A 15,062-nucleotide genomic window follows, 5' to 3' on the forward strand; every position below is an offset into this window, starting at 1 on the left:
TTTAGCTACTGTAGCATTTTATTTGTATTTGATAATTATTGTCTAAACATAAATTCACTAGTTTCAAAATATCTGTCTCGTAAATTACAGTAATTGATTATTTTTTTAATTTATATTTAATACTTTATGTATGTGACTGAAGATTCATATTTTAGAAAGTAAACATGGCCTGATCAGGAGTCGTATACTGTACACTGCACGCACGAAAGGCCGAGCTCCCCGTTTGGGAACAGTGACAGGCGCAAGCACCGCGGGAATCTCCGTTCGTCGTTTCCCCGGAAAAAAAAGGCGATTCTTTCCGACCACCTCCGACGAGACGACACACCTTCTCTCGGGGGTCGGTCCCTCCGCTCCGGCACACGGGCACGCCTCCCCGTTGACGCCCAGCGCCGCAGGCCATTCATCATTGGTCCACCCCCCCCAACCGGGCCGGCGCCCCGCCGTCGTCGCTCTCATCAACGCTACGCTACGCTACACGACGAGCCATCGCTCAGAGGTGTCCCCCCCCTTCACGGGAGACACCGCCGCCGCGTCACGAGACAACGTTCTCTACCTTTAACGCCAGAGGCAGAGCGCGGCCGCTGGCGATGGCTTTTCTTCTTCATCAACGGCTACGCCTGGCGATTCGAAGGCATTGGCACGGAAATGGGGTTCCAGCACAGGCAACAAACAGGACCCTACAACTCCAATGGCGAATGGTACAATGAGGCGAGCTTCCATCCCATCCCATCCCATCCCGGACAATCCCCGCCGGCCATCCCGCATCCCCACCGCGTACAATATCATCCCCGAACCCCATCAGACCGGTGTTCACATGACGTCGTCCTGGGCGCCACGGTGACCGCGCGGCGCGGCCCTGTGGCGCCGGTGCTGCTTCATCCCGTCGGGGCCGAACATGCGGCTGGGGAGGAGCCCCTTGCCGGACCCGCACTCCGACAGCGCCACGGGGTACCGCCGCCGGTCGTGGCAGTAGGAGTAGGAGGTGTGGGCGCGCCGGAACGCCGCCATGGCCGCGAGCTGCTCCGCGGACACGGACACGGCGAGCGCGCCCAGGCCCGCGCCGCACGACGCCGCCGCGGAGGCCGAGGAGAGGTCGGTGGGGTCGACGGCGCAGCCCTGGATGGCGAGGTCGGCGAACTCGGCCACGAACGGCGCGTACTTGTAGTTGACGCGGTACCGGCCGCCCAGCGTCGCCCAGGAGGAGCCGTCCCAGATGGTGGCGTACAGGGACATGGGCTTGGACGGGAACGCCGCGCCCATCGCCGACGTCCGCACCACCTCCCTGATCGGAGTCTCGTCGACGTAGAAGCTGTCATTGCACATCAACAATGCAAAAATGTCAGTGCAGCACAGATATGGTGATCATCGCAGTGCCAAAAAGACGACCGATGAAGGAACACAAATTTGAATGCAAGAACGTTAGCTTTTGAGGTCTCCCATGTGATTCCGTCACCATTTTTTTACGACAAGAAAATCTTTTAGGTTCTCCTTTTGGCAAGGGAATCCAAGAAACGGGCGCAAAGATCTTGGAAAGGCCACCAAATTAAGAGGTGCCGACGCCAGCAGCAAAAGAAGCAAGCAAAAAGGACGGCGACTCCCGAGGACTTTGTTCACGAGCAGAGACATGGAGAAAGAAAGCAGAGAGGCGTTTCCAGTTTCTGCCAAACCCCCCTGAGAGCCTGAGACCAACACAAGCGCACACATATGCCTACATTTTTACCAGGCATTCAGAGGCAGATCCTCTTAATGCGCTTCGTCTTTCCCCGAACCGCGCCGAGCATAAGGGAGACGACGACGAGTGATGCAGATGCAGGCAGGCAAGACGAAACTCACATGATGCGGTCGTTGGTCCAGAGGATGGAGTAGTGGTGGAAGTCGTCGGTGGGGTCGAAGGGGAGGTCGTAGCGCTCCTCCCGGCCGGCGTGGGTGCTGCCGTTGCCGTACACGTTGGTCTGCACCCGCCACTCGCGCCCGCGCACGTTGCCCAGGAACTCGAAGTCCAGCTCGTCGTGCGTCTTCTCGTACACGTCGCCGTTGGACAGCTGCATTGCATTGCATTGCAGATCGTCTTTCAGCCTAACAACACACCATTGGACGGGCCGGCGAGGTCCTGACGGACAAAATTGGTGGGATCACGACGACTCACGTAGAACGCGACGACGACGCCCGCCGCGTAGTCGGCGGGCAGCTTGATGGCGGCGCTGAAGAAGCCGTGGAGGAAGACGTCCTGCGATGCGAACCCGGCGCCTGGGCGGAGAAGGACGAAGAAGACGAGGTTTTCGCAAACAACACCCGGGCGTTAGCGAGAAATCGCAACGGCGTCCCTCCGCTGCCGCCAGCTGGGGACTGATCCGGGAGAAAGAAAAGAAAAAGAAGTGCAATGCGCCCCCCGGCTCGTCCTGAAATCACGGAAGGAGAAGACGAAACCGAAGGGGCAGGAGGAAGGGCTGGGGCGGCTCACCGGTGGACTCGTCGAGCGTGAGGCGGACGCGCCGGCCGTCGCGGAGGAGCGCGAGGTTGGCGCTGCCGAAGATCTGGGTGTACCCCTCGTCGAAGGCGAGCGGGCGCACGCCGTGGAGCGGCGGCGGCGGCCTGGCCTCGGCGCCGCGGGCGGACAGGGCGAGCACGAGGACTACGGCGAGCGCGTGCATCGGCAGCAGCAGCAGCAGCGGGGGAGACGCCATCACTCTGCTCTCTCCTGTGCGTTCGTCCGATGGCCTCCTCCCTCCTCGCTCAGCCCGGCGCCGGGCGGTGACAGTGGGGAGCGGTTTTATTGCGATGGACCTCGGCCTCTGCCTCGCATCAGCGCTTTCCCGTGAGCCTGCCTGCCTGCCTGCCTGCCTGCCTGCTTTTTCCTCTTCGGGCCGTGCGCCGCGCGAGAGCTGCCGCTGTGTCATTTCGGAATTCGAAAGCCCAGCTGACGTGGTCGCCCCACACCCGGCCTGTGGGCCCAGCGCCTCTTGGATTCCTGGGGCCCGGCCTGTGCTGACTACTACTACAGCCTGATGAAGTACGCACAATCTATCCAAGGAGGCAAAAGGGAGCTCTCAGCTCTGTGTATTTTCTGTTAAAAGGTCTTGTTTAGTTTCAAAAATTTTTAAATTTTAGATATCGTAATATTTTTATTTTTATTTGGAAAATATTATTCAATAATAAACTAGTTAAGTTTAAAAATTTATTCGTGATTTATAGACAAATTGTCTAATTAGTTGTTTTCGTTTATATTTAATGCTATATGCATGTGCTGTAAAATTTGATGTGATAGAAAATTTTGAAAAAATTTTAGTTTTTGGTGAAATAAATAAGGCCTAAAAAAGATAGTTCTTTTTGTATTTGTACTAAACAACTGCTTCACTCGATAAAAAGAAGAGTATCGTTGACTAATTTATTGTAAGACAAAAAAATACTGCTAAATAATTGTTAGATTTAGCTGATAAGCTCGAATGAACAAGTTGTGTTCGTCTTCTTTCTATCGAGTGAAGCAGTTGTTTAGTTGTTTATCAAGTTTAGGCAGCCACAGAAAAAAATCAATACTTGTAGCCAGTGGCGGAGCCATAGGGTATGCACCGGCATACCCTGTCTGACCGGGTATTATACATTTGTGTGTGTATAAGATCACCTAGATCATGCCATTATGGAAGCGGAAAGTCAGAAGGCCCAGGACAAGGCCTAAATAGCAAGTTTTCCTCGGACCTCAGGCCTTGTTTAGTTCAAAAATTTTTGCAAAATAGAAATAGTAGCACTTTTATTTGTATTTGACAAATATTGTCAAATCATGAACTAAATAGTCTCAAAAGATTCGTCTCGTCAATTACGACCAAACTGTGCAATTAGTTTTTATTTTCGTCTATATTTAATACTCCATGCAGGCGTCTAAAATTTTGATGTGACGGGGAATCTGAAAAATTTTACAAAATTTTTTAGGAAGTAAACAAGGCCTCAGTACGTATACACACGTATGTTTCACTTTTTGGTTATTCGTATTCTAATCTCGATCGGAGGCTCGGAGCTGCAGAACACGCCGCCGCCCTGTGGTGAGGCATGACGGTGACACTAGTCCTGGTGGCCGGTGCGGCGGTGCCCTCTGCCCTGCTGCCTTCCGATCAGTCGTCTACAATTTGCATGGCCGCGCAGTCACAGAGGCTCGCCAATTTGCTATTTCTGTTAGGTTAAATTTAATCTTCTAGTATTTGTTTTTTATAAAAACTTAATGTGATGTAAAATCTTGAAAATTTTATATTTAATATTCTATACATGCGTATAAAGACTTAATGTGATGTAAAATCTTGAAAATTTTTGTGTTTTTTGAAAGTAAACAAGGCCATGCTCGCCGTGAGGCGTGACCGTTGTGGACGTTGGACGTGAACTGGTGGGGTGATTGAAGGTGCTGGTGAGTGGAGGACCCCCGCGCACGGCTTCCCGTGCCGAGTGTGCCGCGCCGTGGGGTTCGTTCTGGGTACCGCCCCACTCTGACCCGTGCTGTAAAAAAAGCGGCTTGCAACTTGACGATTTGTACGCTACGCACTGTGAAATTTTCAGGCAAGGAGATTAACGTGCCGTACTAGTAGTACGTCGCCGACTTTCCCGTACAGCTATGTGTTGCGTGCTCATCGTCTGGTACGGTACGGGCGTGCGCACGCACGTATACGTACGTACAGTATGTGCTGTCTCTGTACCTGTACCTGTACTCCTACCCTATCCTAGTAGTATACGTTACGTACACGTACGTATAGCCCACACACAGACCACGCATGCAGGAGTATTCTCTGGGCTGTTTGTTTTCCCGTACTCCATATATTGGCTGTATGGCAGACCTGAGATTTGATTGTGAAAGCCCGGCAGTAAAAATATGAGGCAATAATAATTAACCTCGATCGGGATATTCTGGGCGAGCCCTTGTGTTGGACCATGGAGTAGCTTTTTCTTACCGTCCTGGTGATTTGTTTAATCCGATCGATGGGACTTGGCGGCAGTGTGATTTCGGTAACCTCCCCGTTCCCACCTTGATTGATCCTGTCGTGTACTCCTGTCCGCTGCCCTCCTCTCGAGTACTCAACCTAACTGGACTCCCAACCATGGCTTGTTTAACCTCATCGATGAGGTTTCATCAGGAGCGTTACTTTACACCGGGTTGGTAACTCGGGGTTCGGTTAGTGTATTACTCCAGAGCCCAGAGCAAGTGATTTTCACAGCCGGCCTCCTCTGCTGCTCTATCTGCTATGAAAAACTATAACTGAAAATATTATTCGCTGATTTATCGTAAAAAAAATAATATTTGCTGATATAAAGTTTTTGTTTATATATATATATATATATTATTTTATATATATACAGTATGATGAGAATTTTAAAAAGTTTTGTAGTTTTTAAAGTGAAAACAGCCTTTCACGGTTTACCCATCACGTCATGCACATCAGACTAGCCGCCGGCGGCAACGCGCGCCTTTGGGGCCTGCGCGCTTTCACGCGAGTCTTGCGGAAAAAAATAACTCTCGATTTTTTCTCACAAAGCATAGACGAGCTTTATTAATTAAAGATAGTTATATCTTTCAGTACAAACTTAGGCTTTGTTTAAATCTAATTTTTTGGATTTTAACATTGTGGCACTTTCGTTTTTATTTGACATAATGATAGAGTATATAGATTTCTCGTGATTTACAAATAAACTGTGCAATTAATTTTTATTTATATATATATATTTAATGTTTCATACATATGCCGCAATATTCGATATGATTGGGAATCTTGAGAAGTTTTTAGTTTTTGGATGAACTAAACAAGGCCTTATTAATAAAACTAGGAGCTCATCGTCTCAAATATATTTTTTCTTAGTTTGTCTAGCTCGCGTTGCCAACTCATGCCCTACACAATTAACATCTCTACCGCACTGGTCAATCGAGATTTCCTGGAAACTGCTCCATATGATAATGCATTCATCATAGGTAGCAGGCGCCAAGTTTGCCGAAAAACCTCCATCCTTCATCGTTTCTACCACCTCCATTAAATCTGACTGAATGATAAGTCTAATCCCTCCAACATGTTGTGCAAGCAAAAGACCTCCCTTTAGTATGTTTCAGCCATAGGCACATCAATTACATGGGGAACAAAGCTATGTGTGGCTTTGTTGCAATTACTCCTCCTGTGATCTCAAATTACAACACTTGTGCTTCTACAGCCCTCATCACCATCAAAGGATGCATCCACGTTAACCATGATCATTGAGGCTTTTGCCATCCCCTTTTGCACCGTTGCTTCCTTCTTCATCGCCATTTTATAGTTTCTAGTTAGGGTAGCGGTGGATAGAGCTAACCTATGTGGTATCTGTGCCAGTCAAAATAAATCCTGTCAGGCGAATATCCATGGCCCAAACTTGGTCACCCTTCGTATTATCTCCTCCAAGACTATCGAACCAGACCGGTCCACCATCACCTGTCGAGTAAGAGACTCCCAAGAGACTCCCAGATGCCCAACGTCCTCCACACTTCCTTTGATCTATCACACTCAAAGATGATGTGTTTAATATCCTCTGCTCCATTTGTTGCTGGTTTGGTCGCTTCTAATAACACAGTGTTCTGCTAGGTATATAAATTCCTGCAACCTATTTCTCAGCTTTATCTATATAATAGTTATATCTATATTATTAATACATGGTTCACTTGTGTATCTCATATATTTTTTTTAGTTTTTATGTCTAAGTCAGCTATAAACTTAGAGTTTGTTTCTCTTCTCTTTCCCTTCTCTCTATCTTTAATATCAGTATTCAGTATAATTACCGTTCCTTAATCCTTATTATACTTGCTCGTAGATGGCTGGTACAGTATGTACGAGCCACTAATCCGCTCGTCATGATGACCCCACCCAACAATAATCCGACGGAGTAGGCACACGCACGGGATCGAAAACTCGCTGCCGCGCGTGCTTCTTTCTGTGCCGTGATGGCCCGTAACGCCCGCTCCATCTCCATCACGCGCGCATCATCATTGCCTCCTATCCATCACGTCAATACCTCTGTTTGCTGTGTGCGAATAGTATATAAGGCCTATTTAGTTCGTAAAAATTTTTAAAATTTCCCGTCACATCGAATCTTTTGTCGCATGCATAGAGTATTAAATATATATAAAAATAAAAACTATTTACACAATTTATCTGTAATTTGTGAGATAAATCTTTTAAGCCTAGTTACTCTGTGATTGGACAATGTTTGTCAAATAAAAACGAAAATACTACAGTAGCTAAAAACCAAAATTTCCGTGAACTAGGCCTTGTTTACTTCCACCTAAAAAACCAAAAAATTTTAAGATTCTTCGTCACATCAAATCTTTAGACACATGCATAGAGTATTAAATATAGACGAAAATAAAAACTAATTGCACAGTTTGTTCGAAATTTACGAGACGAATCTTTTGAACCTAATTAGTCTATAATTGGACAATAATTACTACAAACAAACGAAAATGCTACAGCTCACGAAATTTTTTCGTTCGGAAAGTAAACACGGCCTAAATACTAATCAAAATAGTTGAGAGGATCGTTTTCACAATTTTTTTCGCCCTCGTTTTTTTAGCAATTTTCGCCCCCTTTCTGTGGATTGGAAAAGATCCTGATGGCTTTCGCCTTTCATTAATTTGCGATGGTGTTTTTAAGGAAATCACCACATTCATTACTGATTGAGCTGGTAGGCGTCAAGTGGAGGAAGCTATAGACATATCTGTACGTTTACAAAAGAGATTAAGCTCCTAGCTAGATTGTAAACATCAATATTTGAGCTTCTATTCTCATGAGCAAAATCAACAAATATAAAATCACAGGCCCGAGCCTTTACCTCCTTCATAACTTGGCCATACGGTCCCATGCCCATTTCTTCAAGACTTCTAATGACATTAACACTGTCGAAGCTACCCGGATAAATTGGAGTCTTCAATCAGAGGCCAACGTTAATCCTTCCTGCGTGCAAAAGCCAACAATTTCAACATCAGTAATTAGGGGAGAAAAGATAAAAGAGAAATTAGGCTGAGCCCATGGGCCCTAGTGCTTTCTGGTTATCTTCAGGTCGGCCCAAACAACTGAATTTCGTTCCCATATATAACGGGCTGTTCTACCCACGGCCAGCCCACGCCAGCTGCAAATCCTGCGATTCCTTCATGCCTAGCAGGTCAAACATGGCTGACTTTTCTCAAAAAAAAAAGGTCAAACATGGCTGACTCGAATCATGGTAAGATGTGGAATGTACTAATTCTCAAAAAAAAAAAAACCCGTACATGCCAAACAATCTTAGTATCCTTGTTAAAGATATGGAGTAAATTAATTACGAGTTGAATGTATGTGTATTGGGATGACTGCAATCCAATGTATCTCAAAGTTTGGTACCAGTGTCTGCCCGATTGCCCAAGCCCCAGGGCAACCCTTTACACAACGCTTGTCGTTAGGCCAGTTTTAATGGAGTTTCACGAGAAGTTTCATGCACATTAAATATGGCCACACCAGTAGATTCGGAATTTTTACATGAAAGAGAGAGGGGATATGTTTCATCCCCACGAAACGAGCGTGCACCGTTTCCAACAACTTGGAAAGCGCGTGAAACCAGCGTTGAGGGGGAAAGTTTCATCCGAGCGATCCCATGCTCCAGGCGTGCGACTCTGACTTCTCTCCCGCGCCGCAACTGATTCCTTCCTGTCGCGTGCTCCAGGTGCGCGCCATCCTTCCCATACAGCAGAGGCGAGCAGGTTGGGAGCTCCGGCGACACCAGGTCTAGATTCAGCACCATGGATCCGTTGAGAGCTGTGGATGGCGCCCTGCTTCCACCGAGATGCATGGCTAAATCGATGTGGGGCAGAGGGCCATCGGCGCTGAGTCGGTGCTTGTCGGCTGAAATCGTCGCGGGGTAGGCGCAAGGTAGAGCTGAATCTACGCACGGTGGGGCTTCGACGGGGTGCGACAGGGTGAAGTTGCCGTGCGAAAGGAGCTATGCCTGCAATGTATCACCAAAGAAAGAAGGACGCCCGGGACTCTACCTCATCTGACCACAAGGAAATCAATCATCGAATCTGCAATATTCGGTAAGTTCATACCCGGATTTAATTAGTTCGTACTTCATGAGTACAGAGACAACACACTGATTTTGATTTGCGTGTTGATCTTTGTCCGTTTTAACTTATTTGTTGATTCCCGTGTCACTTGACTTGGGCAGTGAGTGGGCCAACAAATAAGTTCCAACCTAGTTAAAACATGATTAAAAGACAAAATTGCTCGCCTGTCTTTTCGTAAATATATCAGGCTCAACAAATAAGGACAGCATGACAAATAAACATCAATTAGCTAGAGGATTCAAATAGCGCAGCTATAGGCTCTGTCCCTTCTAATTTTTGTCTGTTTTAAAGAATCTGGCTTTTTAGAAACTAGGTGGGATACAAATAGGCCAGTTTTGCTATCAGGTTTTACCAGATTCTTAAAAACCATGAAGTTGTTGATACCCAGCTTTTGCTAGTTTTTTTGACCCAAAACTTGCGGTATCCGAACACCGCACCATTTTTTGCTAAGAATTTAAATTTTAGAAACTAGAAGCAAAACCTTTTCTATTTTTTTTTTTAAAATCCGAAACTGTTGCAAATAGAGCCTTGGCTGGCTAAAACAAAGGCCCTATTTGGATCCCTCTGGTTTTTGCCCGTTTTTAACAATCTAGCTTTTGGAAAGTGAGTGGGATCTAAACAGGCTAGTTTTTGCTTTCAGTTTTTGCCAACTTGGGTCTTGTTTAGGCCCTGTTTAGTTCCCCACCCAAAAATTTTTCATCCATCCCATCGAATCTTTGGACAGTTTACCATTTACACTTGCTACCTTTGTTTTATTGGCAAAACTAGAAATTTGATGCTCCAACAGTTTGACTAGTACCATCTTGGAGGCTTGCAGTTCGGGCCTTGTTTAGTTTCTTCCTGAAATTTTTTCGCGATACTGTAGCAGTTTCGTTTGTTTGTGTTAATTATTGTCCAATCATAGACTAACTAGACTTAAAAGATTTATCTCGTAAATTTCGATCAAACTGTGCAATTATTTTTCATTTTGTTTATATTTAATACTTCATGCATGTGTCTAAAAATTCGATGTGACAGGAAATTTTGAAAAGTTTTTGGATTTTGGGTAAAAGTAAACAAGGCCTCGGCCCTGTGTACTCCAGCACATGGTCACAGTGATCACTGTAGCTACTCGTACTAGTCCTAGCTGGAGGCCTCTTGTAGCTGCTTGTAGCCACGACAATGCAACGCCTGACAAACAGGTGCCCACGCGCGGCCGGCAGCTTTTGTGGCAGAAATGGTGTGACGTGGACCTCCTTTTCTATTTTACCAAGCCAAAATGACAAACTGTTGCAGATATAAAATTATTTTACTTGTCATTTATTTTAGCAACTTGCCAAACCACAAGATTTGCCAAGTGGAATTTGGCAAACTGTTGGAGAGTTTAGTTGAGAATCGCGAGACGAATCTTTTAAGCCTAGTTACTTCATGATTAGCCTTAAGTGCTACAGTAATGACAGATTAATTATGTTTAATAAATTTGTCTTGTAGTTTCCTGACGAGCTATGTAATTTGTTTTTTTATTAGTTTCTAAAAACCCCTCCCGATATCCTTCCGACACATTCGATGTGACACCCAAAAAATTTTCAGCCCCAATCTAAACAGGCCCTTAGTTCCGAAAATTTTTCGGTTTTCGGAACTGTAGCAATTTCGTTTTTATTTGACAAAATTATCCAATCATGATTAACTAGACTTAAAAGATTCATCTTGTGATTTACAGGTAAACTGTGTAATTAGTTTTTTTTCGTCTATATTTAATGCTCCATGCATGTGCCGTAAGATTCGATGTGACGGGAAATTTTGAAAAGATTTTGGTTTTTTGGGTGAACTAAACAAGGCCAAAATTAACAAGCTATTGATACCTAGCTTCTCGTGACCCATAGCGCAATAAATAAAGTCACGGTTTTCAAAATTCCGAAGGATCCAAATACCCTCATCAGTTTCTGCTCATAATCCAGATTTTACAAACTAGAGGCAAAATCTGGTTTATATAGTCTGACTGAAAACCATTCAAAAAGCCTATGCGTGCCGCCTAAACCAAAGCAACGGGTTTGGGGTCGCGATCAATCATCAACACTCGACTCGATTTTTCCGTGTCCCATCCCACGGTTCGGTGTGGACTGGAGGAGGGATGAACGGTACTGGGCCGTCCAGCGAGCGGGCCAGGCCCGAGTGAGGCAGCGCGCTTTCCTGGGCCTTTAGCTCACCCGCACGGTGGCAACGGGGGGGGCCTGTCGAGCGCTTCCTCGCAGCCCACGAGCCTACTAGTTCGACACGCCTAGTGTGCGTGTGTGTCATGTCAGTGCACTGCATGGACATGAAGCAAAGCTGCGCGTGGCGACGGGAGCTTTGCAACCGCGGCCGCGTGTACGCTCGGGGGCTCGCTCTACGCCAGGCGTCAGCCAGCGGCCGAAGAGCGTCACGGTCAGCGGTGGTGCGGCTCTGCTCTGCTCTGGTCCTCTCCCTGAGACTCGCCCTGTTTCGGACACGGGAGTTTGTCCCGTTTCTTTCGGACGGAGGGGGCAGGGTTTTTCAATGGAGAGCGAACAAAAACTAGCGACGAGCTGCGGCCGAGGAACGCGTCCGTGTGCTGTCCTCCGGCACGAGCGCGACACGAACCCGACGAGGCCAGGGTTTAGCAGCCGCGGTACTGAAATATGGGCACCTTCCTCGAAATTTTGTTCCAAAACACGCAATAGAAAGAAATATTATGGGACGTCGTTACCAAATACAATGGAACGCGAATCATAACGATATGCACGAGCAGTCACAGAAACGTCAGTCCCAAGCGACTATAAAACTTCGTCTGGTGTGCGTGCGTACTACACCATGCCCATCTGTGAGCGGCCGGCGGCGGGGACCGGCAAACAATCTAGTTGCCAATTGACTCATTGACGTGGACCTGCAATGGGCCTTAAGGTTGGAGTTGGACGGCCTAAAATGAAATAAAAAAAATACAACAGTAAACTATACCGTGCTAGAAATCGAACTCATCTGGTTTAAAACAACACGTAAAACTAACTGAGACAACCACTATGTCCCAGACACGTTTTTTTAAAAAGTGGAACGCGATCCGCAACTTTAAAGACCGAGACGAAGCTATATACCCTCACATTCCACGGTTTATGAGAATGTCATATGACATACCACGTTTACGTATTATGTACCTATGTTCCGGTATCTTGGCTGCTAAGGACAAGGGTGTCGACGACCATTATCCTTTCTCGGCCGTCCTGCACTCGTGCACTGCATTGCATTGGAATCGGAGTGCTGCGGCACATGCAAAAGCAGACGTGCTGGACAGTGTTTGATCCCTCATCCATGCAGTGGGACTCGGTGCAGCAAAAATGCAAAATCCTCTCTGCCTGCAGGACCAGGAGAGTGCAGTGTCGGACTGATAAAAAAGACGCGAAAAACAAAAGCGCAGATGCGCATCCGGGGAATCGAACCCCGGTCAGTACCGTGGGAGGGTACTATGATACCACTACACCAGATGCGCCATGATGGTATTGACAGTACCAAAAGTTTACTTGAACAAAAAAATGAACTAGTTCAGAATGGGACATTCTGCGAGTTCATTACTTAAAGATAAGATGGGCACTAGTAGATACACCTAAACATGTTGCCTGCCGCGTTATAACTCGAACCCCTCTTGTGCAGCAGCAACAACAAAAAACCCTAAACAAGTACTCAATCCATTCCAAATTGTAAGTCGTTTGACTTTTTTAATATCAAGTTTGACCACTCGTCTTATTCAAAGTTTTATACAAAATATCACTTTTTTTTGTTGTGTATTGATTTATTAATAAAAGTTCTTCAAGAATGACTTAAATTTGACTATATTTGCACAAATTTTTTGAATAAGACGAGTGGTCAAACTTAGGGTAAAAAAAGTCAAACGACTTACAATTTGGGATGGAGGGAGTAGCGGAGTACCGAATGAAGGGATAATAATGAGGCCTAATTCCCAGTTCAGCCAACCCCACTCCACTACACGGCATGATGCACGATGCGTGTGGGGGAAAATAGGATGAACAGTAAGAACTGAGACCCTCATCTGGCGACTGGCGTGCGTGTCGATCACGCCGTGCCATGTCACTTGTCACGCCCTCCAGCCGTACTTGCCCGCGCAGCTTGTCACGCCCTCAGCGAGTATATATATGTACGTGATTTGTCGGGTACCCCAAATAACTACAGATCGTTGATCTAAATGATTATTAGCATATATTACTTTCTACGAGATAAGAAAAAAGTCTATATAACCCCAAACTATAAGGGTGGATTACTTTATCTCAAACTATAAAATCAGATATTCTATTCACTGAACTTTTCAAACTGGTCAAATAACCCCCCTCGAGTGGTTTTGGAGGATGGTTTTGCCTTTTTCTTTTTTATTTATTTCTGTTGAATCTTTGAAAAAACATAATAAATCATAGAATAAATCATAAAATGAAAAATCTAAGCTTGTTGGGCTCCACATAAGTAGATCTGCACAGTGAATATATAATATGATATGCTTTAGTACAAAGTTTTTGCTATAGCTTTAAATCTATGTTTTTTTAATTAGTTAGAATAATTTATATATGCAGGTTCTATGGTCCAATTATTGTATGATTAAAATATAGTAAAAATTTCGTACCCATTGGCTCACGTATAACTTAGTTATAGATTTATTTAGCTTTATTTTTATTAAATCTATGCTTTATCTATAACTAAGTTATACGTGACCCAATGAGTATGAAAATTTTACCAAAGTTGAAGTATACAATAATAAGCCCACCATAAATTTTTTTTTCATAATTGAAAGCTCCAAAATGAGTATAAGGAGGCTGAATAACCTATTTTTTTATAAAACACTAGAGCAAAGTGTTAGACTTATAAGATGGCAATAAATCAATTTTGCTCTAGCTCTATAAGGTGCTATGCAAGCCACCTACCGAATGCTATTGACTACGATCTCTATGTTGTATTCACGCTATCAATGAAGCTGTGTCACTACTTTAACTACAACTAGTGAGCTAGCTAAGAGACTAGATACAACTAATTACAGCTTGCTTACTCAACTAGCTAGGCAAGGACTAGCAACTACCACAAGACAAATGTATCAATGAAAGTAATGCAAGTGAGGTAGAGATCAATACAGAATCGGGCAAATGTCAAGATACAATACCAATGAGACAATTGAGATACTATCGACGAAATATGGTCGGCAGTCTACCTCTATTATGCCCAAGGTCGTAGTAGATTGTCGACAGACATGTGCGCAAGCTACGAATTAGATGGTGACGCAAGACAAAGACAAAGATTTTATCTTTGTTCGGGCGCCGTAAGGACGTAACACCTATGTCCCGCGTCTGATTGTATTAATGATATGGGATGTAATGTGTTGAGTTGAGTTGTCCTCTAGGGGACCCCCCATCCTCCTTATATACTATGAAGAGACAGAGTTGCAAGTAAAGTATCCTATTTAGTACAATATCTTTTTGTAGCCTTGCGGTGCACACCGACCAACATCGTGCGCCACATGTTTTCATCTTATGGGCCGGGCCACCTCCGATGGTGCGGCCCATGTCAAGCCATGAGGGTATAGGGGTTTATACCCCCACAGGTACAAGATTTATCTTTGAGGTTCGTTGCTTACCGGCAATGTACGTCCTCATTGTGGCGAGCTCATGAGCTAATATACATCACACGTCTAGCCCAACACTTGGGCGCCGTAAGAACCAACACAAATGAGGTCTACAAGCCACGATCAATCCACTAGAGTTGTCTTTCATGATCTCCCACAGGTAATAGGCATAATAACCCCTCACAAGAACTTGATCGGGGCAGGAACCAATCACCAAAGCCACTCAACTGTCCTCTGCTGCTCTAAGCGATTTAGGCGTGGTGGTAACCACCAAGAGTAAGAAGAATCATGCAGCTCACATGATCACTAGTGCCACTAGATGCTTAAACTCTAAGCAAATACAACTAGGATCACTCCCAATCTCACTTT

At 45.4% G+C, this 15,062-nt stretch overlaps 1 protein-coding gene and 1 non-coding gene across 2 annotated transcripts; both read right to left on the reverse strand.

Annotated features, from left to right (window-relative positions):
• Positions 635–2,812, reverse strand: LOC8056230 (probable xyloglucan endotransglucosylase/hydrolase protein 28). Its single transcript, XM_002462300.2, has 4 exons — positions 2,462–2,812; positions 2,147–2,247; positions 1,834–2,042; positions 635–1,309 (listed from the first exon to the last, which is right to left on the reverse strand). Exons 1-4 carry the CDS (start codon positions 2,682–2,684, stop codon positions 811–813), a joined length of 1,032 nt encoding a protein of 343 aa, XP_002462345.1. The 5' UTR covers positions 2,685–2,812; the 3' UTR covers positions 635–810.
• Positions 12,493–12,563, reverse strand: TRNAG-CCC. The gene has a single exon. It is a non-coding gene; the product is annotated as a tRNA-Gly (tRNA).

This window comes from Sorghum bicolor, chromosome 2 (genome assembly GCF_000003195.3).
Source record: "Sorghum bicolor cultivar BTx623 chromosome 2, Sorghum_bicolor_NCBIv3, whole genome shotgun sequence".
NCBI lineage: Eukaryota > Viridiplantae > Streptophyta > Magnoliopsida > Poales > Poaceae > Sorghum > Sorghum bicolor.

Coding starts and splice junctions, on each gene's coding strand:
- LOC8056230 (XM_002462300.2), bottom strand. CDS start 2,684: ATGGCGTCTCCCCCGCTGCTGCTGCTGCTGCCGATGCACGCGCTCGCC. Junction 2,248..2,461: donor CACGCTCGACGAGTCCACCG/GTGAGCCGCCCC, acceptor TTCTCCGCCCAG/GCGCCGGGTTCGCATCGCAG. Junction 1,310..1,833: donor TGGACCAACGACCGCATCAT/GTGAGTTTCGTC, acceptor GTGCAATGACAG/CTTCTACGTCGACGAGACTC.